The following is a 24,437-nucleotide window of genomic DNA, read 5'->3' as shown; positions in this document are numbered from 1 at the left end:
GATCGCAGCTAATCATATGTAGTATTAAAACACTTGAGGCTTCATCTCAGAGCTTCCTAAACTAGTTTTTTTTTCTAATACATAGCACTCCTTCTCAGAAGATGGTGGCTGATGGATCCTTATTCCTGTAGGAAAGGTGCTTTAAGGGGCTGTTCTGCTTTGATGTGGTTTTATTTTTCTTTTTTTTCTTTTTCTTTTTTTTTTTTAAATGCCCATCATCTTTGTGTTTAATTTAGCAAAGCTGTAAAAAAAAGGTGCTTACTTCAAATGATGTGATAATTTTCGTCTCTCTGTCTACATTGTTTATACTAAGATTTCCTACTTCTATTGTCTTAGCTTCCCAAACACCTTTTTTAAAGCAAATAAATTAAGATTACATCTCATTCTTTTATAAATGAACTCTATAGCTGCTTCTCATCTTGTATGCCTTTTTCCCCTTTTGCTTAACAAATGTCAATCATTAAAGCATATGCAAACAAACTAACAGTTATGATTCAATGATGCTGACTCACAACATCCTGGTGAGGGCTTCAACCTGCTTTTCATACCCAAATCTAGCAGCAGAGCAGCCAGAGTACTTCTTTCAGAATATTTGGCAGTCTTAAGTGGTCAGACAGAAGCTGGTGAAAGGGCATGGGAAAGGCAGCATGGTTCAAAGGAAAAAACGATAGATGCTCTTCTCTTTTATTAATCAAAGGCTAGAAAGTGCCTGGTTACAACCATACATAGAACTACAAGTGTTTTATTTCAAGCAAGGTGAACAGAAGTCGCTTCCTTGAGTTGCATGAAACCTTTCATAGCAGCAACTGCTGAAAATGAAGGGGTCAAGCTAGATTTCTGTCTAACTTCTGCCTAGGTTTGCAAGCTTTTCTACAGGCTTTCTAGTTTCTGGCAGACGATGGTTTCTTTTTTAAAAATTACAGTTTTGATAGATCTGATGTGTTTTGCAAGGAATATGTTCCTCTGCAGAACTGCCCTCATCCACAAGACTGATACAGTCACATTCCTTGGACTCGCTGTGTGTGTATGGAGCGATTATTTATCATCATGATATCTGATTTTTAAATCTCCTGCAGACATTCTGCAGTTGACCTCTGCACGTGTGACAACTCTAGCATGTCTTGGACCTGTTGGACTTTCTGCATACCTGCAGATTACCTCTGCAGGAGCCATCTTCAGAGGATGGATGGTCTGTTTCTGTTTGTGAGAGCTGAATGACAACCAGACTCGGTTGCAGACTCTCTCAGTATTCATAGTTTTGCTGTCAAATAAGCCATTTCAGTGCATTTTTAAAATTTCTTCCTTCTACTTCCTCCTACTTACTTTCTCCTAAAATAGCCTCCTTTGTCTTATCAGTAGCTCATTTCAGAAAGAGAATATTACTGCACTCCTTGGTGAGCTTATTGTGGTACTAATCTTTGCATTAAGTTTGTGCTTCTGTTCCTCCTTGCTGGCACCTTCAGGGAGATCTTTTTCCTTGGGCTTGTGGGCTGGATCACTGTCCTAGCTTTCACCTGGAATATTAAGGAAAAAAAACAAACCACCCAACAAATAGAAATAGAATTAAGCTAAATCCCCTTAGAAAGATTCCTTATCTTGGAATAGTGTCTGCTTGGGTAACTTAATTCATTATCTGTCTTTTCTAGACACACTAGACTGCCAAAGGACTGGCTGCTATGAACCAAACCTTTTTCTGTTTGAAATCTATGCACCTCACTTCCAAAAGTTCCAAGTACTGCAGCTAAAGAAATTGATGTTTTGGAGAACACTTTCTGCTCCTCTGCCTTTGCAAAATACCATAGTTACTTTTGGGATCTGGCACTGTAGGTGGATGTTCCTTTTGTGTTGATATTCCTATAGGTAAAAACAGGTTTAGTGAAGGCTCCTTTGTATTCCTCAGCACAGAGGGTTTGTTAGGTCTGGGGATGAAGACTTCAGTATGCACCTTCTCCCAAATGCCTGTGGTGTCTTGGGTGCAGAGCGCCACTGACACAGCTGCATTGGATTTCCAAAGCTCCCCATTCTCTGCTGCAGCACAGGTTATAGTATATCTTGATGGGCAGGTAGCTGTAACTGTGTTATATATAGCACTAGAGTCAAAAGCAGAGTCCTTGATTGTGGACGAGACAGAACCATGCTTGTTCTCCTTGGCCACAGCTGCTTGTTTGCTGTCCTGCCTTTGCCCGCCTGCTTTGTGCTGCTGAGGTTGGCCAGCTAAAGAGGGAGAGGACAGAAGTTGATGAGAGCTCTTTGGACAAGTTGCACAGCCGGCCTCTTCCCTGCAGGGGTGAAGAGATATTGCTTCACATACTTGGTTAACAAGCTTGGCTCACAAAAGATGTTTTCCATGCATAATAAAGTAGAAGTGTTCTTAAAACAGTTGCACTTGAGTTCCCCCATGTTTGCTTCTTGAAGCTGTAAAGCAGAAAACACTGCTCAGCGTAGATGCGTTTAGGGGACGGTACAGGTTGTAAGTGGGTCATCTTGGATACATCTGTAGAATGTCTTAAAAAAAGCTTCAAGTCCAGTGCAAGCAATTATAGAAAAATCCTGACAGTTTTGTTAGTAGAAGAGATGAGGAGCTGCCATATATAGAGAAGGGATTTAAGATGATTAATGTACATGAGCTCTCTGGTTCCTGGGGCAAATACAGAAAATAAAGTCTAAGCCATTGTCAATATTCAGAGCGAGATGAGCATTGGACAAACAGAAGGATAATCAGAAAACACCAAGAAAACACTCAAAACTGGGCTGTGTTTCAGAGCCAAAATGACTCTATGCCCAAGCACAGCAGAAGTGGCCATTTGTGACTAGGCTAGGAATGTCCTTAATAGGAAAAGCAGGGATTATAGCTGAATGAACGAAACATCCAAGGCTTGAAAGCATGTTAAGTGTGTTTTGTAAACCAAAGTATTCTGGCAGGAATCCAAACAAAGCTACTCAAATGCTGGTGCTGTCCTGTGAGAAAGTTGGCTATGAAGAGGCTTGCTACTTCATTTAAGGCAAGCCAGGAGGGAGATTAGGGAGTTCTTGAGGATTTTTCTGTCAGTTTGGAAAGTAAATGGAAAAAGAGAGAAATACTATTTAAAATACTCTGGTTTTTTTGAGTATTTTAAATAAATTTTGCTTTTTGAAGGTGAAGAAAAATACAGATGGTAACTTGGGTACGAATCATGTTTAAACAAACAGAAGAACTAGGAAGTAGAAGAGAATTACCTGGCCTCAAATTAGGAATAAGTAGAAGTAGCAGAAGCAGAATAACAACGTTTAAGAGTTTGTTCACCATCTGAACAGATGGTATACAAGACATTCACTGCAATTAAACTGAACTGGACAGTAACAGCAGTAGAAGGTAGAAGTACAAAAGGAATTACCTCTGATGGTAGTTCCTTGGCTGAAAAACATCTCAAAAAGTGAGATTTAATTAAAACAGGGTGGCTTCTGACTCTGGATGCCAGTACTGTTGCTGTCCTTCCTGAAACAGGGTACTGGGACATGAGTTGCAAGTTAGACTCACAAATGGTCTTAATTCTATGATGTTGAGGACTGTAAGATCAAAAATTCACGTGCCTTTCTGTCTAACAGAAAGTGCCGTGTGGATTCCCTTTGAAATACCCAATTGCAACCAGGCCTCCTGCAGATCCAGCAAACACTAAATGTACTTAGGCTAGTTTAAGGCTCAACCATTCTAGGGCCCCTGCCACAGAGAGAAAGACAACATCACAGGCAAGGAGAGGGTGAAGAGAGCTTAAGATGCATCCACACTTTCAACTTTGTTTATTCGGCAGCTTCTGCATCTTCTCTACCTCTTGCCAGTTGAGATGTTCAGTCCTAAGTCTAATAGTGGAAACTACCTATTTAAGAAAGAGTGATTAAAGCACTTAGTTAAGACTCTTCTGGGAAGCTGAGGTGTCTCTATCTCAGTACATATATAGGAATCTTTGTATCTGTCAATGATCAATACCTGCTGTGGGGTTTGGTTTAGCTTTCTTATGTTTTTTTCTCTATGGAAATGCTGTTGCCATTGACAGTGGGACGTAACATGCAGCTTTCCAGCACAGTCATGCTAGTAGTACCTTGCTGTTTGTGCAATACTTCTGTAGGCAAAGAAGCACAGGTAAAAATATCACAACTTTTTAGTAAAAGATGGCGCTCAATGTGAAGTCTTCTGCCACTAGGTAGAGAATAGCTGTGGTAAATCTAAAAGATAATGGTAACCTTTTGCTACAGTTGCAAAACTTGGCTTCCTGCCCCTAACACTGATTGGCATTGGCACACAAGTGACAATTAAAAATAGTTAAACCATAAATATTTGATATGGAGAAGATTTGTAACATTATTTCTTCCAGGTAAAGGATTTAATTATTTCAAGTTGAGAGAAGAATAACTGCACAGAGGTGTATTTTTTTATATCCTGTTTTCCCATTCTTAAACTGGGCAATAGACTGTTTAAATTTTATTTGAACGGATGAGCAAATGGCTGTGTGACTTGTCTTCTTCCTTCCTCACTGTGCCACTCACTTCCTTCCATCCCTGCTCCTTTATTTACTTCCTTCATTCTTTATTTTTAAGGACTTGCTCCTGAGGCCAATAAGTTAGTCAGCAGCTTGAAAACAATGCCAATGCTGCATGACGAGGCGTTTGCCCACGAAACAAAACTGAACAACTTCCATGAATTTCCAGATAACACACTGGTGCTCCCGTAAGTACATTTTCCTTGGGGAGGGGGAGGCTTAGCAAGTAGCTTGTTAATTTTCAGATAATTACATCTCCAAATATTTAATGTGAAGAATACATTATGAGATTAGCAGAAATGCATATATTGACTTAAAAGGCAAAAGCCCACCCTGTCTGGTATGACAGAAAATGTCTGGTTTGATGTATTTACCATAAGGTGTCTTACAACTGCTTGGGAAATAACGTTTAAATTGGGCAACAAGTAGCAATTCTGGGCAGCTTCATCCTACATTTTTTCCCCGTTTTGTATATTAATTTGCTACTGTACAAATATACAGACATCCTATACAAACTAAGAAAACTGTTTGTACAGTCTGTGTGAATTATCTTCAGCATATGTCTGAAAAAGTAGCATCTAATTAATGCATCTGTGAATAGGCCTCATGCTTTCATTCTGCAGGCCTTCTGTTTTCAAAAATCTCCAAAAGCTGACTGTCTTTCCCAGATTTATGCAACATTATGATAATAAGCGATAAGCTTATAATTTGCATTGCTTCTTAACTGCTGGGCAATGATTAAAAAGCTTATAAGTTTTGTTCAGAGGACAGTATGGTAATTTGAGATATTCCCCAGCTGTGATGAATGACTGCACCCCTGTAAACATGTTAATAAATGGGACTCTAGTTGGTTTGCTATGAGAGTAAAAATGGTTGTTCTTTAACCCTTAAGGAGAAAATTAGGGCATAAAAAGAAATTGCAAAGTTTATTAATTTCTTTCTATTTTGTATTGAGGTCTCTGCGTAAAGCTTTTAAAAGTAAACACTGCAAGGCAGATGGCAGGAAAGGGGGTAAAGGGAAAATGAATGAATTCTCAGTGGAGTTAATACTGATGTGAACATACAGTTTGTGTTAAATATGATGGTCATAGTAAGAAAAACTGAGCTCTGTTATGATACCCCTGCTTGTAACTGAATAGCTTTTAAATACTTTGAGGGATTTGAAAGGTAACAAAACTACAGTAATAAAATCCTCTGAGTCCTAAAAATACTTCTCCTGACACATCTTTTCCATGAAGAACAGAAAAGCTTAAAACAATCATTCACATAAGAACCTGAGGTTTAAAAACCAATCTTGTCTTGCTTTCTGGCACTGCTGAGTGCCATTTCTGGAGGTTAGTCATGGCAGTTTGCCATTTTCTCTTTTGTGCTAGCCGAGTGATATTTTAACTAGGCAGTTGAGAAATATTGTGAGTTTCTGGGGGAGAAAATAGGAGTATTTTGTGAACTTTGTATACCTGCGTGATAAGCTCAATGTGAAAGGGACGACATGATCTCTTAGAGGCATCAAAAGTTGTAGACTAGGTTGGTCTCTGCTGTTGTTATGTGGTGTTTTATTTAAACAACATATCCACAGGGGAGCTTTCTTTTCACAAATTTTCGACTGCCTTCCAAAGTTACTCTTGGCACATGTAAATATGATACCTGCAAGGCAATTTTTCTTATGAAGTCTAACTTCTTAGGTACAGTATGTCAGTTGGTTATGAATGAAAACTAGACATTGTTTCAATGTTCCTCTGCTGTGTGCAACTGTCTTATAGGCCTCATAAGGGGAGTGGTTCTGCAGGTTTTATTAGCTGATTAATTGCTAATTGACTCTTGTTTTCTGTATATTTTATATTGTTATAAATATGTACAAGAATAGCAAGTGGAAGACAAAAGTATTGTGAATGGTGAGGGAAGGTGATCAACATTTGTACGCTCTAAGCACTGTATTTTGGGAACTGTTGCACATCCATGCAGTATCATGGTCTTTTCTGTAGCCTTTGACTGTCTGCCAGTGTAAATGTTGAAGCATCTATCACAGTTACAGATGGCAAGGAGCTTTCCATCATCCTCAGGCAGTGCCGAAGCATTGAGGACACTCTGAAGATGATCCTGTTAAACATGCTCCAGATGGCTCTGCCTGGAAGAGCAAATAGGAAGGGCAGAGCTCACCTGCTAGCAGGTCTTTGGTAGCTGCTTGTTGGCCACTGCCATGGGTGAAGATGGTGGATAGTCTATCCTCTTCCAAGCTTCAGAAAACTAGCAGAAAAAATTATTATTAGTATTCTTATATTACCCCAAATTTTAACTGCCAAGCTGAAGACAGCATGCTTAGAGCTAGAACAATCCCACTGTGACTCTATAGCCATCACCACCTTTGAGAAGTCCCCTTCAAATTTGGGATCGAGTGTGTAGGTATTTCTTAATCTTTGGTTTCCATCTGCTGGGCTACACACTGCATGATGTTTGAAAGTGTTACATTCCTCAGTCCCACAGTACTTTAGCCTGTTGCTTGACCTTTTGGTTATGGTTTGTTTTGTTGGTGGTTTTTTTTTGTGTTTTGTTTTGTTTTGTTTTGTTTTTTAAACCTTGAGTAGTTGCTTTTTATTCCTTCTGTTGTGCTTAGAGCAGTCTTTTCCCAGTTGTCAAGGTTGCACTTGTTCAGTGGCCAATAACTGATTGCCACTGAGTTGTCTGTAGTCCTGAGGTCTCTGTTTTCAGCCTATTTTAGGTTCTTTGCAATTACCACATGCTTAAATTCTGCTTCATAACAAAAGACAGCTATATAGCAAACTTTCATGACAAGGTGACAACAGACCTTAAGGATAGGACTGGGGTTTTACAAAGTTAGCCTATTACTAGCAAAGGCAACAGTTTACTTCAAGATCTTAACTAACCAAGAGAGTTTATTCTGAAATCTGAGGTCATAGAAACTGGGAAGAGTGGATCTTCTAAAGGCCACAGAAATTAATCCCAGTCCTAAGACTTTTAAGAGAGGATACCCTTTGTGTCAGGAGTGTCTATTTATAGGAGAACTATTTATATTTATCAAAGCATCAAAAAGTTGTTTCAACTGTTCTGTTGACCCCTTATATACCTTGGAAACTTTATAGATTCCCCTCAATAGTCTATGAAGCATTTTTAAACATTAATGCTTGCTATCGACTTTTGTTAGAACTCAGTTACAAACTTAAAGTAAGTCTGGGTTCTTCTTTTCTGTCCTTAGTTTTGTCAGCACCTCTCCACCTCCCAGATTGTATTTATTATTAAATTACATTTAGGGATTTGTGCTTTAAACCACATCAAGCCATGAACTTCTGAACTTGTGACTTAATTTTCCACATCTAAAACCATTTTTTTGCCATAGACTTGGGGGGTGGGGAGGAAAAGGGTGAAAACTACTGATATAGAGAAAATGTCAGAACTGATGAGCTGGTATCAAATCTAAATTTTTTGTTCGTTTATTTCTCCAATTCTCTTTCTCTGTAGTGTCTCTAAGCAAAACAAAAGGATTTTTTATACAATCCTGGAGCTCTCACCACTGCTTGATTCTTCCAACATGACCCCAGATGACTGGGCCAAAATTGCAAAGAAACTTGAGGTACTGTGGTGTGCAATATAATTAATTTGTTGCTTAAACCAAACCAGCAGTATATCTAGTATACACAGTGAGATAAAACAATTCAGTAGTGCTATAGATATACATTTATTTAAAATTTAAATGGTGTGTACCTTGTTTAGTTACTTGCAAAGTAACAAGTACTATGAATTGTCAAATTTTATTTTTCTTTTGAAAATGTTACAAACTCATTGAAATTATGTAGTTCTTACAACAATATGACATATAATAATTCTGTACAAGAAAATAAATAGGAAAATTGCAGCTATGACTGAATAAGATATGTAATATGTTGAATGATATGTTCTAAAATGTTGACTTAAATTTACTTTCTAAAAATGTTGAATAAAATCCTCAGTGACTTAACTGAAGGTTGCTTGATAACACATCATTTGAGTGTCCAAATAGCTTAATAGTTGGCTGTTGATGTAGAAAATTTCATGTCTTCATGCCTTTCTCACTCTGGACTCAGGCAGACTTGACTAGCTGTGGCTTTGCAGCAAGTAGAAAAAAACACTACCATGGTTAGGTTTCCCACACTGGGGAATCTTTAAAGCCTGAGATACTTCTGCATATATAAATTCATTACATCCTCCCCTAGATTAAAAAATCAGCATTTCTCTGCTCCTGTCCCTGTGTCTGAACTTAGCTGTCTGCTTTTAAGTAAGTAGAAATGCAAAACATTTCAAATACTTCACACCAGGAAGTCATACATAGCTGTTAGGAATAAATAACTGTGGGCCTAGTAAGATACTGCTCTTCCATCCCTGCTCACTCAGTAATAGTGGGCTTTATAGTGTAAATTTTCTTCTCTGACCAAGCTGTAGCAATGCATGCAAACAGTATAACGATGCAGGGAATGATGCTGAAGAGTCAGCTAACAGTCTTTCACCTTTAGGCTCTCTAATCCTTGAAAGCACCAAACTAGGGATGATGCTTCTCCTATCCAATGCATCTTGCCAGGACAGAGAAGAGATGGAGCTGGTGTATAGGTGGAGAGCCTCTAGGATGGAGCAGGGGTGCATCTGGGAAAAGCTTAGGGCCAAGAGTAGGAGGCAGCAATCCCATGCTCAAAAGGAGAGAATTTACCTTTCTTCCTTAATGGCATACTAGTTTTATTACCAAAAAAATTGTTTCATTCTTGCACCCAGTATGCAGTTTCTCTGCATGTACAAATATCCAGTACATGTAATCCAAGTGAAAAATGCAGAAAAGGGAAAAAAACAACCTTCTTCAGCTGTCCTTCTTATGTATAGACACTGCCACTTTGTGTCCCTCTTGGACATGTGCTTGGCACAGCTGTAATATGCTGATGTAACTTTCCAGACTGAAAATTCTAAGATGTTTCTGTGGGATGTCTCCTTAATTGCCAGCCTGATCTTTTATGTTACAGGGCTTGAACCAACCTATGTTCTTTAGCATCTAATAAGGTTGATAAGGCTGAAAATATTCCTGAGCATAGTGACTGGATTAGAGAGGACAAGTGGCTATTTCTGTGACCTCAGCCCTTCTTGAAACTTACCTCATTACTGCATGGATGAATAACAACAGCGTTTTTGTGTCATGCCATAGTTTGGCCTACAGGAAGACTTTGTAATGCTGGCTGTTGTTCTGCTTGAAACTTCCAGTAGGTAGCAACATGTAGGCATGAGTATCAGTGAAGAAATAGCAAAAGGACAAGATCTTCAGGTGAGTTTGGAGGTGACATTTGTATCAGGAGATGCCAGGCGTGTGTGCCTACTCTAGCATAAGTGTAATGAAAAAGCAGTTTAATTCTATGGCAACCCCCCTTTTATTTCCCCCTGTCGGCACTTCATGTACCTGCTCTTACTATTACATGGTCCTTTCTGTGTTACCAAGTTACAGTGGAGGCATCGATGTCCCTCACTACAATGTTTATTATATGCATCACTCTTTAAATAGAGGAATCAGTTCCTTTTTCCTCCAAAACCCAGCAGATTATTTTATTCAAAAAAGATGAACTGTGCAGTTCATGGCTTTGCATTAAAAAAACTCCTCTGTGGAATTGTATGTAGATTAAAGTTATTATAAAGTTCTTTTTTTTGTATCTGTACGTGCCTAACAGTCTAAGAGACTTCTGAAAACCCAGCAAGTGTATGTACTTTAAAGACCAATAAGAAGCCCCCGCAGCTCTTCCTGCTGTCGAAGTCCCATACTGGTACAGGCAGGAGACGTGCTCAACAGGAGAGGGCACTCTTACACTGGCGATTTGCCTGTCTGCCGCCGCGGTCAAAGGGACTGGTTGTTCTGTACCTTAGGACAGCCTCGGTTTGCCTAATCTGCTCCTGTAAATGCTGTAATCCCCAAAGTAAAAGTGGCAACAAGAAATCAGACTGTACGACTAATTTGCATATGTTAACATTCCTGTTTAAAGCCATTGCTAAGCTTTTCTTAATTAGCAGTCTTCTGGTTTAAAACTGATGCATTAATATGTATACCTAGAAGAATCTCTTTGACTGTTCCATAATTAGAGTGACTGGCTGTAGTGCTTAGTGTCCTGTTAACCCTTGATTGTATTTAAACCAAAACCAGGATAACTTTAGGAGGAACTGTGCGTGTTGTACCCTTTAAAGTATTCTTTTCTTGCTTGCATTAGTGAAAGTAATGCAATATGTGCCTCACTTGCTGGTGCCAGTGCATTGCTCTAACAGTGTGAAAACTGCCTCTCCATCTCCAGGAGCACTATGAGAAGTATGATGGTTTTGTGATCCTTCACGGCACTGATACCATGGCCTACACAGCTTCAGCTTTATCCTTCATGTGTGAGAACCTGGGTAAAACTGTTGTTCTGACAGGATCTCAGGTAATGCCCTTACTTTGAAGTCAAAGTCATTTTTGTTTTTTATATACAATCTAGGTAGTATCCTGATTATCGCTGTGTAGTTAAGTAGTGTAGGGCAGGCCTTTGGCCAGGGTGAATGGCCACAGTGTTGATAGAAATTAGTGAGAATTGGCAGGCTTACCAGCTGAGGATCTGCCACATAATTTTATCATTAATGAATTTACAACTCTGTACCGAATCAGGCCAGTAGTTCATTGTAGCTGGGGCCAGATGCTTCAGAGGAAGATACAAGAGCCTGTCATTTGCCATTGTGTATTAATCGGTTTATGTGAGAAGCATCTTCTAGCCTCAGGTGGCTGCTGTTTGTTAGCTGCCTTTTTTTCTTTTAAAGCCTTGAAGCTTATTACTTTTTACTTCATCAGTTGTCATGCTTTCTTATGTTACTCATTGTTGAATTCGTCATAATTTTTTAAATAATCTCTAAGCATTAGATGAGTTTTTGATCATTTCTGTTCCACAAAGCATCTAACATGGTCTGTGTCCTTTCCTCTCAAGACTACATTTATTAATTTTCATTCTGTTAGCTGGGGATGAGCCCTTAGCATATTGTCTGAGGGGGAGGGGTTGTCTTACTAGACTGGTGTGCTTGAGTGTAAAATACAGCTCTAATCACAAAGGAGAGATGAAACATCACGCTGTAAAATTCCCCTCCCCCATCTCATAACTTCCCTTTCACATGTGGTCTATTTGAAGTCAAAATACAAAAGTCTAGGAAGGAGCAGGCTCCCACTTACTGTCTTGACATGGAGCAGTCTAGTTGTGATACATCATATTCAAGGTGTTACTTTCTTTTTGGCTTTATTGCTTGGAGATCTGCCTGACATGATCTAGCAATGGAGCATGTGATTTTTTTATTTTTTTTTCTCATTGCTGAAACGAGCTCTGACTCTCTGTTATTAAAGAGGCAATCTGAAAAGGCATGGAAGTCATCACTCAGCAGACCAAATTTTGGTTTTTAATCTTGTCGTTTTCTGTTAGTAATAACCTTCTGGCTCAGCTTTTCTATACTGTGAGGGAAGGTGGTGCACGAGAGCCGTTGTGAAACCTGTAGTGGCAGTTCTGTATGATCTGGGCTGTTGCGTTTTCTCTGTACAATCTTTTCACCCATGCTCAGTGACTTTAACTGTGTCTGCTTTCTGTTTTTTATATTTTTCCCGAATCAGTCTTTTAATCTGCTTAATCACATTAAAATCATCTCTATATTAGCTTTTAAGCACTTAAATGCTAAAAGTCTGTTAAGCACAGAGGGAAATCCTGCCATCTGCTGCAGTCTAAAATAGTTTGGATGAAGAAAGAAACTTTATTTGTCATAAATCATTGTTACATAAATTATTCATGTGTTTGTATTGCGTAAGTTGGACTCTCTTTTCTGCTGTGTAGGCTTTACATAAGGGACAGAGTGTAATTTCAGTCTCTGCTCTTCAGGTGCCCATATACGAGCTGCAGAATGACGGCCGAGCCAACCTTCTGGGGGCACTGCTATTCGCCGGGCAGTTTGTGATTCCTGAGGTCTGTTTGCCTGTGGAGGCTGTCTCAGAAGCTGCCTTTCTCCCTCTAGCCAGGACGTATGCTTACGTACTCGAAACATCCGGTAGGCAGTAAGGAATTGCACTTAAACAGGAAGATAAATGGATTCCACTGAGGTAACACACTTACATGGCGAAGCACCTGCTGTTTTCTCACAGCTCATATTCAATTTTGCTCATATATAATCTATAAAGACTCAAGTCTGAAATGTGTCTTGCAGCAGACTTGTAATCAGACATTTCCTTGCAAATATGTGGAATCTGAAACACCTTAATCTAGTTTTTTTAACAGAAAATTACTTGGAAATTCTAAATTTTCTCTAGAACTGGTACAAGTGTCTTATGGCTCTAGTCCCTGAAGATTGAAGTGTTGAGGATGACATACCTAGTGGACATGGAAGTAACTCCATGGTCTCTGCACTCTGTCTTTAAAGATGGTTGGTGCTGTTCAGCCCAAAAATCAAAGAGAAAACTGGTCACGTTACACCTCATTTCACTTCTGCCATGCTCCCAAAGCTAGTTCTTGTAAGACAACAGCAGTAGCTGACGGGCCAAGATCTTCATAGCTAATAGCAACTTTGGGGTGTCTCTTTTCCTTCAAATTTCAAATCAGAAACTTTAAGGGACTTGAGAAAGAACTTAATTATTTGTGCATGGCAACTCTTGAAAGTTATCCTCATTTCACCAGGCCCTTTGTTAAGGTTTTGAACTCTAAATTTAGATACAACTGATGAACTTTTTAATAAGTCCACACTTTTTCTTTCCTCTATCTCTGAAGTGGACTCAGGCAAATTTGCTGTCTCCTAGACTATGCCTCATGAGAGAATTACGAAACTAGTTAGCTCTTAACTTGTTTTGTTCTGAAATTCTTAAACCAATGTGACAGATGTGCCAACTCTTTTTGAAAGGGTAAGAGTTGTAAACATCTACTAGCCTCTGAGTTGCTTTAAAGGTTTAGAAAACACTTTATAAAGGACGGACTACAGTATTTATCTACTGAATCTTTTAATTACTGGCTTATTCATAGACCTGTTTCTTTACTTGTCTTGCAGGTGTGCCTGTATTTTTATAATAAACTGTACAGGGGAAATAGGGTGACTAAAGTGGATGCTGGGAGTTTCAATGCCTTTTCCTCACCTAACCTGCCTCCACTTGCAAATGCTGAGGTTGATATTACAAGTAAGCAACATCATCTCTTAAGCCTTGTAATTTATGCCACATGCAATAGAACTCTAGCTGAAAATAATCTGTACCTTTGTAGCTGAAATGCTGTTTTTAAACTCAAATATTTTTGGAAGCCCTGTAGCTTGATTGTACTATATCTGCCCTAAAACTATTTAAATATTAGTAAGACTGAGAATTTGTGATTCAACTGCATTTATCTATTGAGTATAGATGTGAGCTAGACTGACTTTGACTAAAGATCCAGACTAACCAGAGGGAATGTTGCCCCTGTGTCATGAAAATGCTTGCTCTGAAGATAAAAATGAAGGAGTGAGGACTGAAAGAACAAAGAGTTTAATCTTGTTAATGACCATGCTGGGTTCTGAAATCACGCAAAAGAGTCATTCCAGAGTACTTGCAGCTTCAACAGATTCTCTGCTTGATGCATGTCATTGTGTAAGATTTTTAACTGGATGTTTTGGACCTGTCTAAACTGCAAGCACACTGAAAACAGCAGAATATATGCTGTGTGAATTTTTTTTTTTCCCTCAGACTTAACTCAGGCTCCCTATAATTCCTGCCTGTTTGTTTTTTAAGGAGCAGAAACACTACAGGAAGATTTCAGTACCCATTTGCAAAGTCATTAACACATTGGTGTCTCTTCTTAGATAAATGGCACCCTTTCTTTGGAGAGGGGAGAAAAGACACACATTTGGAATCTAGCCAGCTGAGGAGCTGCCAAACAACATACTGGAGGACAGTTTAAAAAAATATAACAAGTTATACAAGCTACTTTTGGGCAGGCTAAGTCTATTAAAAAAGGCGTAGGACTTGGTGACAGTCTCCTTTATTACAAAAAAAAATAGGAATAGGAGGGGGTTCCCAGATTCTTTCACTAGGTGCCACTAATGGCAGTAGATCTAGCCCTGTGCCATGCAGTGTGCCATTCTGAGTGTTTTCTACTACTAAAGAGACACCTTCTGCAGTTCGGAAAAATAAACTTAGCCCTTCCACCTATGAGTGGGAGTTCCTTAACAAAGTTTCAGGATCAAAGTGCTGTGTTTGTAGCTGCCAGCTTCCAATGAGGAAGCCTGTGGAATACTGTAGTGGTCTGTAAAACATTTCTGCAGTAGAGTCTGCCACTGTTGTGTTACTGTGCTGCATCAAATACGGCGCATCTGAAATCAGCAGAAGTGCTGTCAGTTGCGGTAAATTGGGGAGAATCTTCTGTCTTCGGTAGAAATAAATTCTGTTTACTGACTGATCAATAATGAAATCAAGCTGCAAATTGCATGCTATTTCTCTTCTGGATTTGAATGAACAGTTTTGTGATTCCTTGTCTATCAAAGAAAAATGAGAAAGTTATTAAGTACTTCCTTTGGCCCATACTGAGTCCCATTATCTTTTCAGTAGAATGCCCCATTGAGATCAGTGGGGATTTCTGACCTAAAAACTAATGATGTGATAAGCTCTATTTTTATTTGTTTCTGTTGATTACCCAGTTAGAGGAGCACCATTTATCCAAGATGACAGTGTTAGTATTGAAGGATTGTTTCATCTTGAAAAAATCATTTTATAGTATAGGCAATCTAATAGTGCTGCTTTATTTTGTCCTAAGTAATTGTTTGCAACATTGCTGTCTCACTTGAGTTTTCTTGTACAATCCTCCTAGAAGCTTTCCCAGAGACAAGGAATGACTTAGGCTTTTAAAAACAAACCAGACAAATCGAATAGCTTTTAACATTTGTTTTGTTTTGTTTTTCAAAGGACTTTGTATAGTATCTCTTAATCCTTCTATACAGGGCTGACTGTAGACAGGGCTGACTTGCTGCTTCAGCATTATGGAGAGCAGCCTAAGGATGCCAGGAGGAGCAGACCATGCAGAGAAACTCTTCCTCAGGCTTCCTGGTTCTAACCAAGCTGGGAATGAAAATTCCAGAGAAGCAGAGTGGGAGAGGTGACAGGTTGAAAGGAGTGGGAAGTGTAATGGGATCAGAGGTTGATGCACAGGAATGAGGAAGAGGACATACTGTTCAAGGCTAGGTGTGGGGTTATCTAGTAGACAAGGCCTGGGAAAGGCTCGGTCTGCAGTATGAGAAAAGAACAAGTTAAAACAAAGAGACCATGCAGCTATCTGTAGGAGAAACTCACTGTTAAGAAACAGAGTCTGCAAGTAGACAAAATAGCTGCCAAGAGTGGTGTTGACTGAGGTGTGGCAGTGTAACAGCACGTGGTCCTTTGCTGGGAGGCTCTGTCGGCGTGCTTTTTGCTGGGGGTCTCTGTCAGCGTGCTCTTTGCTGGGGGGCTCTAGGTCGGCACGCTGGCAATCTGAGCAGGATGAATGTGTGTGTGTGCTGCTTAACACACGATCCACTTGCTTCACCTAAGGGTTCGCATGCTCTGCCCTGCTGTCTGTGGGTCCGTGCCCTCATACCCCACAGCTAGGCATACCATAAAAGCAATGATCTACTTCAGAGCCAGAGAGGAGAGGGAGAAGCTTAGTCCTTTTCCCTTCCCTACCCTAGCTGCAGCTCTCTTCCTTATTTTTTATATATATATTTTTACTTTGTTCCCTCTTCAGGTGAGGCTCCCGGTGAATTTCTCCTCCCATCAACTGTCTGTGCTCTCAGCCAGATCCTTAACTGTGTTAGCAACACACCTAAGAGCCCCGTTAGCCAGTTTTAGATGAGCAAGTGTGTTAGCCTCCTCAAGACTTTCAATTTAGCACAAGAAACTCCTGTAAGAAGTGAAAAATTCTAGCCCAAATTCTACTCCTGAGATGAGTAAAAAACCCAGTGCTGATGGGAAATAATTTTGCAGCCGAAATCTCTGTATGAAATGGACAATATAAAAGTAACCAGAAGTATTTCTAAACCTGAAAGCTTGTCAGATAAAAGACCATGCCTTATTTTCCCCACATTTTGAAAACAGGAGAGAAGAGCAGGACTGTTTCTTTCGACATGTGTAATGAGTCTCGGTATATTTCATAATTGATTACTCTTCTCTGTTCTTGATTGTCCTAATGAAGCAAATGTGAAACTTGCTTTGTTACCATGGCTGGACTTTTTTCATCATGCATGCATGTAACTTCTGGGAGTGGTGCACACATACAGGACCATAGGATGAGGAATGTTATTTGTGTAGGCCATGAACAGAGTCTGTGTGACTGCATGCAGACGTGGTGCAGCAGCAGAAGGTTAGAAGGCCCTTTTGGGCTCATTTACACACCAGTCTCAACAGAGAGAAGCTATTTGTCATAGGCCAAGTCTGTGTCTTGGTTGGCAGCTCTGGTTATTTATAGTAAAAAGCCCAAGTCATCTATGTATTAAGGCAGATGCCAGCTCTCTTCACTGCAGTGCTTTCCGTCCCCCCGCCCCTTGTAGGTAGACGTGTTGATTCTTGCAATGACACCATTCAATTTAAATATTATTTTATTATTATATTGTTGTTTTATAGCAAACTCCTAAAAAAGGGGTCTATATTTGTTGGCATTCAGGAATTTGCACCCATAGGTTGGCATGTGCTGCCCACCCCTTGACTGCCACTGTGAATTACAGTGAGCGCCAGGGCAGCTTATATAATGGCAGGGCTCACCTGTAGCCTTGCAGGGAAGGATGAGAAGAAAGTGTTGCTGTTTGTCTGGAGCTCTGCAGTCACGAAAAGCTGTATTTCTTGTTTGATTTCATAACTTGGAGTTCAGTCACCACTCCTAAGGGAGGTGTCACTGTTAGTTGCTGCTCTCCCATTATTAGTTGAAACATGCATTGTGGCCTAGGTACTGTTTAACAACAGGGGGGTTTTGCTGCTTTCTAGAGTCTGTAGAGCTCCTTCTCTTTTTTATTTTTAAGTCAGGTTGATGTTTTTTCTGCACTAAGCGCATCACCATAGTTCTCTGTATGTGTGAGAATAAGGCTCAATAGGATTTTTTGAGCCATAATTGTAAACGCTGTAGAGATTGGAAATAGCAGAACATTGTTTATGTGATGGTTTTGTTTGGAAGAGTAAACAAAATGCCTTTATCTTGAATGCAGTCTCCTTGAATAATGCAACCTTTATATAAATAACCATTACCATTTTATTTTATGTACGTTGCTTTAAAAACTTTCTTTCTTGTGTGCAACACTAGTAGCTAGCTTATGGTTTTTTTCCCTGCTTTGTATCCATATTTACATAATGCAGTACACGGTATCAGTTAAACTTTTTACAAGCATAGGCCATCCAAGTCAGAACAGGTTACTGTTTTCTGTGTTGTGCCAAAACTGAATATCCCTAAATTAGTCACTTTTATCCATAGGATAAACTGTTATGAACACTGATATATATATACAGCTTTTTGGACTTCACCTGCTTGTATAGGAGTTTCTTAAGAACATTTAGTGATTCCTAAGATCTTTTGGGTTTAATTTTTTAAAATTTATTTAACAAAAAGAAGATTGCTTTGTGAAGACGACTATAGGCTGTGAGACATCTGATTTATTCACTACAATGAAGATGCTTTGTTTAGCTAAGTAACATAAATATTCCTCCTTTTGGAGATGTAATCTTTGAGATGGAGGGTGCAAAGAGTATGTTCTACATGTCTTTTTCCCATGCATGGTGCTCTGCCCCACTTACAACAGTTCTGAATAAATCCAAGATGAAGTCAGGCTTTTGTGTATATTTGTCTTTGGCTCTTGCATCACACTTGCCTTTTTATTTCTGCCTTTTGGACTCGTTTATCTAATGGAAAACTGACATCTGTGGAGCCTGCAGTAGCCACATGTTATGTAGGCTGATGAGGTTCATGACCAGGAGAACGTTAACTCAGGGACAATCTTTTGTTCTTTTTTTAAATATAGTATGGAACTGCATCACTGTGCTATGTCTGCATGTATTCATTACATTTTATCTTGAAGATGATATGTTATTTGATGGAGTGTACTCCAAGTGTACAGGTATAGGCCTGGTGTAGGTCTGACATCTGAACCTATTCTCTGATCTCTCTCCTTGGTCTTCTACTTTTGGCAGTACCTTAGTGATTCATGCCAAGGAAGGTTTCCTCAGTTCATTCCTCAAGTTTATTACAAGCATTGGGGATGCTAACAGTTGCCAAACTTACTAGTATGCATTTGTGAAGTTTTGGCATGGACTTCTAGCATATGTAGGATAAAGGAAAGAAAGCTCTGATACAATTTTATTGCCATCCCTTCATATAGAAGAGGTTGCTTTTAAATAATTAATCTGTATGTTAGGAGGTTTATTGCTAAACACTGCCCTTTCTTAAGGCACAGTGCTCATGAATGAATATGATTAGCCAGGCCTATGAACCTCAACCAGAACAAATGCATGGCTTTCTGCACTCACCCATTTGCCACCAGGTTCTCTCACTTGCTCTGGAAAGCTCACGGAGGCCTTTGAGAGCTAGCTGGCTAACTACTAAATCCAACCAGGAGGTTTCAGAACTGTCCTGGCCAGCTTAGCACAAAGAAAGAACCTGTAGAAATGGTCTGTATTTCTGTTCTCTGATTCCCAGGGCATTAGGAATCCTTGTGCTGAAGTGTGGCTGGCTGAACAAATGTGGTGCCAAGCCCAACTGCTTGTGACCTGTTTAACGACGTGTGGTATTTTTTCAGCCAGAACACACAGAGGCTCTAGTTGCTGACAGGGCACCACGGCAGGAAGGGACAGTTCATAAAGTCTTATAGGTAACTTCTATTTCTGTCCTGACTTAATGGGTTGTATAGGTTTTAGTATCTCTGGTAATGTGGCAGTAGAGTAGCTTCAATGGAGGCTTTTAAACGTACTCTGATTTTTTTTTTTTTTCCCAAATGGCTGGCTGCTGATTGCAAGAGATTGCAACAGTAATTGGTGTGAGTAACTCTCCGCATGGCTGAGAGCAAGTCAGTATTATGCACGCAGATCTTTTATCTGTCTTGCTGCTTGGGAGTTTCTCCAAAATCTGAAAAGCTTAAATCATGATGGGGAAACGGGTAGCTTTACAGCATGGTGTACTTTCATTGAAGCATGATGCTCTGAGCTGCTGGCTGCTCTTTGTTAAATGTCTTCCACTGCCCTGTAGGAGCCGTCAGTGCGACCAACACTGCCCTACTACACTGAAGTAGTAAAATTTTGAAATCAATAATGCATGACTTGGCTTCTAATAATGCAACACAAACAAACTATTAGTTAAACAGCTGGCTTTTGGCTCGAAATGTATAATCAGAGTTAATTGAATCCTTGCTATTTTATTTAGTCGTTAGTAACTACCTAATAAACTCTGGAGGTGATTAGCAGCTACAGAAACTGCATTTGTCATCTCTTATGTCTGAGAAGATGAAGGTCTGTTTTCTAAACATGACTCCAGGCTGGTATCAGGCCAGCTGCAAAACAATGAAGTTCAGGTCAGCGCGTGACAGGGGAACATCTCACCTGTGCTAGACCTGCATGATGCTCTGTTGGTTGAGGCTTTCTGAGCACTCCAAACTGGGAGAGTTGGCACTGACAGGACAGGTTCAACACTGTGAACCTGTCATGTCTAGTACTCTGTTGCTTTTCACAGCTATCAGACTAATCTTTTGCAGAGGTTGTAGTAGAGGTATACAGCTTTATGTCTGATAGATCATCCTGTTCATTAATGCTTATTGAACTAAAATAATAAGTTTGGAAGTCTTCACTATAAAATGCTATTAAATTGAACAAAGCATACATGTTAAGTATCTCCTTGAAGGACACAAACGTAGAAATACTGATGAGTAATACTAATATATCTCAAAATCTAGACTATTTTGGAATTAAAGCTAAAATGTAACACAGTAGAGCCTGACCTGGATGTGGCCTTGAAGGCATATTTTGTGGCATCTAATACATAAGGTGTAAATGAGATCAGCTGCTATGGCTGCTGTCTAAATGGGCCTTCATTTCCTCTTTTCAAAAATACATTATCTCCTACATAAGAAACAGTTTAAAAGACAGTGTTCTGCGTATGAAGTACTATACAGATACTTAATATTATGTCTTAATACTGGATTTAAAAGGCCATTTCTCTTAACAGTAAACTGGGAAACAGTGTGGAGAGCCAATACCAAGAAGAAATTCCGCGTTCACACCAATATGAACAGGAACGTTGGGCTTCTGCGGATCTTCCCAGGAATCACTGCTGCTGCTGTAAGTGCCACCACTTCAGTTTGGAAGTGGGTGAAGTGATTCTCAAATACTTGATTAGTCAGCTGAAGTAAGGAAGCTGCATTTTTTGTAGCAGTGGTTGGGGTGTTGGAGGGGAGGGAAAGGATCTGTCTTCTTTTGATAAATGTTTTCTGGAATATTGGAGCATTCAATATTTTCATATGCCATGAACTATTGATAAAGTACTTTCAAATATCTTTTGTCTAAAACCACCTAGGCACTGAAACTTAAAATTAATTTCTTCTCAGGGCTCTTATCTAGGTCGAGTGTGCTTTTCTAGAGAGGTGCAGGCTACAGTGACCATAGAAATACTCTCTTGCTTCATATTGAGGCATATTAATAGATATCTTGTCAAAAAATAAACAGTATGGTGGGTGGATGGGAGTGTGACTATTTCTACAACTCATGCTTCTTTTTTAAGATTCATTTTGTATTACACTGATGGTGAACATGACCTTCAGCAGTCATACAGAGCTGAAGATAAGAAGTGGCTTTTTTTTTTTCCTTTAGAAATTATTTTGCAGAACTGTGGGTTTAGGTATATTTTTCTTTTAATTATTGTCTAATCATTCCATTAAATTGACAGGTCTTTTGTGGCTGTTGCCATCTTAAATTGAATCAAGTAGTTTAAGCAGCGCTCCTCAATAATTACATTTCCATTCTTTTTAGGTGAATATGAACAGATGGAAAGGCAGAGGGGTGGTATATTTGCAATAAAACTCCGACTGCATAGTTAGCCTCATGGGGGCTTACAGTGTATTCCATTTAGCATATGTGATCAGCAAGGAAACATCGAGGTTGTTTAAAATACATTTTTCTAAGAGGAGGACTGTGGTAGGCATTCACTTACAGTGAGGCACAGTAGCTACTTCATTAACAACTGGCCCAGAATGTATTAGTGCCTCATTTTTTCCTGCCTTGAGTGAAATCAATGGGGTTTTGAGTTAAACTCCAGGCTTCATTAGAATGTTCTTTCCTGAAAGGTGAGACTCTTTCTCTTATGCAGACATTTGTTAACAAAACTCTTCACTAAAGTAACAAGGGTGGTCAAGGTGGGGTTTCTAATCTGAATTAATAATCCTACATTTATTTAATAACTGTAAATATAAGTTTTTGTTCTGCCATGGTGCAACAATGTAGCCTGTTAATGGCACTTAACAATAGCATCCTTTTCCACAATGACATCATGACTGTAGAAAATAGTTTATTTTAAAATTTATCCCTCTAGGAATTTTTAAAGGAAGCTAGAGAGTCAAATTCTCATTTTTTAAAAAAGCTTATTCTACAGTCCCAGTTATTGCAAATGTTGAACATGGAAGAGCATGAGAGCCTGTAAGACTATAACAGGAACAGATCATTTTTAAGAACTCTGTGCCATACATGAAAATCTTAATCTGATTTATATACATTTTATCTCTCTTCCCTGTCTTGTTTTTAAACAGGTAAGAGCATTTCTTCAGCCTCCAATTGAGGGCATTGTACTTGAAACTTATGGAAGTGGCAATGCCCCAAACAAAAGAGAAGACTTGCTGGAAGAGCTGAAGAAAGCAGCTGAACGAAAAGTCGTGATTCTAAACTGTACCCAGTGCTTACGAGGGTCTGTTAAAACAGTCTATGCAACAGGGCAGGTAGGAGTTGTGCAAGGATTTCAGACTCTACTGCTGTGTAAAAGAAACATCCCACTGATACAACATGATTGTATACTTCTAGTAGTCCCAGTGTATAAAACCAGATTGATTAACTGTAAAGATAAAATAACTATATCTGAAAAACCTTAAGCTGAAGGCATTTAAATGCGTAGCTGCAAACAAGATCCTGTTACTCTTAGTCTGAATGGCGAAAACAGTCAGCTCACATCCCAGATCAGTGAGAACAGTATGTAAGGAAGTGTCTGTTGTGCAAAATGGAAATTGTTTGTGATTAATCCATGAATTCTAGCTTAAAGCACGCTTTGTGTAGATATTGTTGATATTCGGGGGATTTTATACTGAATTTCTTAATTGTGTATTAAGATGTGACATCACTGAGACTAATGAGAACTCAAAGCCATATAAAAGTATGTGTTGTGTGTAGTAGTGTGAAGGAAGCTGTCATAATAGACCTTTATAAAAAGGCCTGCCATTAAATAGCCAAGGAGCACTGCCAGAGGGTGACTCATCCCCCTCTTTTAGACACCTGAGTTTGTTGGGAGCAACCACCCGTCTGGCAGAGCTGCCCTCTTCATTGACTGTGGGGCAAACCTAGATACTCCAGCCTGGTACTGAAACCTGCCTCTTTTAAGATTGGTTTTGACACAGCTTTTGATTATATTTACTTCAAGAACACATAGTCTGTTTTGAGGAGAAAGAAAAGGAGATTGCAAGAGTTTCTTTCCACTCTTCAGTATCCAGACTTGGTATTTTCTGATATGGGCAGTCATTTGGGTCTTTAGTAAAACTTCTGCATAAATTAATGGAGGTGTTTTGAGAGTTATTAACTTTTGCAAAGAACCCCTGTTCTGTAGCAAATATGATAGGAATACATGGATTATATAGAACAGTTCACATGGAAGGAAGGAAGCAGTTAAGTCAATAAAAGACACCAAACATTTGAAAAACAACATGAAGATGGAGCCTAGCTTTTATATGATCATTTGCTCAAAATGAAATGCTAGAATGTATGGAAGGAAAAAAAAAATGCTTTCTATTCTCTAGTTAAAAGTTTCTCCAAGCAGACACCTCTAAAATGTCTTTTTGCACTCTGATCCAGACTGTTGATATGCTGAACTGAAAAATGCTACTCAGGTCTTACTGGACCACTGTAAGGCTGTGTGAAAATGCATTCACTTCAGGCTTCTACTTTTTATATGGAGCATCTGTTATGTTGCTTCAGCATCCATTGATGGAGGCTGCCTTGTTTTCTTGGCTTCTTTTGAGGATAACACGGAGAGAGCCAAGTCCTATGAAATTACTTCATGCTTGTTCTTTCATTGTCTTCTTTTTATAAAGAACTGCTCAAAGGAGAAAGTATCGTGGGTAAAAGCTGGAAAGTTGCTCTAATGTTCACTTTACTTTGTTTTTTCTTCAAGCAAAATCTTTCACAGGTCTTTTTGTATGGCTAGGCCACTTTTTACTCACTCAAGGTGGGCAGGTGGGTCAGCTGAAGTCCCTAGTTTCTCCCTTGAAGTGTTTGTTTTAATTAACTGAATGTCTGACCCCTGATCCATCTGCACAGTAGAAACTTACAATTGAGGGGACTTCAGGTGTAGGAAAGGAGCTGGGAAATCCCTTCCTCCTCTTTCTCAAGCCTGAAGAAAAAGACTTAACTGTTCTTTGGCTAGCTGTGCATTACAGAAAGTATTTTTCACCTTCTCTGTATGTGTTTTCTCATGGGACTTTTAAAGTGTTAGTCTGGGTCTCTCAGAGGTGGTTAATGAGCTGATTAAGGCTCTGAATCTTGCTAAAACTATTAGTTAAGCTACAACAAGTTTCAAAGCTGAAGTTTATATACAAGCTACTTAAAAACTAAATGCAATGTAAAGAACCTACTGCAAGATGCTTAACTGAGAGGCACCGCAGTATGGCAAAGATGACAATCTGTGGGTTAGAGAAGCCCAAGTGTTTGCC

General features: G+C 39.3%; 1 protein-coding gene across 1 annotated transcript in view; it reads left to right on the top strand.

Moving 5' to 3' along the window:
• Positions 1-4,572: 4,572 nt before the first annotated feature.
• ASPG (asparaginase) overlaps positions 4,573-24,437 on the top strand; it is a gene marked incomplete at its 5' end in the record, with an annotated part of 41,546 nt that continues 21,681 nt past the window's right edge. The window contains 7 exons of the mRNA XM_008946885.1: positions 4,573-4,702; positions 7,989-8,100; positions 10,817-10,942; positions 12,407-12,490; positions 13,560-13,686; positions 20,702-20,814; positions 22,275-22,460. Coding sequence (XP_008945133.1) covers positions 4,573-4,702; positions 7,989-8,100; positions 10,817-10,942; positions 12,407-12,490; positions 13,560-13,686; positions 20,702-20,814; positions 22,275-22,460 — 878 coding nt within the window. The remainder of the gene's footprint in view (positions 4,703-7,988; positions 8,101-10,816; positions 10,943-12,406; positions 12,491-13,559; positions 13,687-20,701; positions 20,815-22,274; positions 22,461-24,437) is intronic.

This window comes from Merops nubicus, unplaced genomic scaffold, assembly GCF_000691845.1.
Source record: "Merops nubicus isolate BGI_N331 unplaced genomic scaffold, ASM69184v1 scaffold24370, whole genome shotgun sequence".
Lineage (NCBI taxonomy): Eukaryota > Metazoa > Chordata > Aves > Coraciiformes > Meropidae > Merops > Merops nubicus.
The sequence above is the reverse complement of the archived record's forward strand: the minus strand, read 5'-3'. Positions and strand labels throughout refer to the sequence as shown.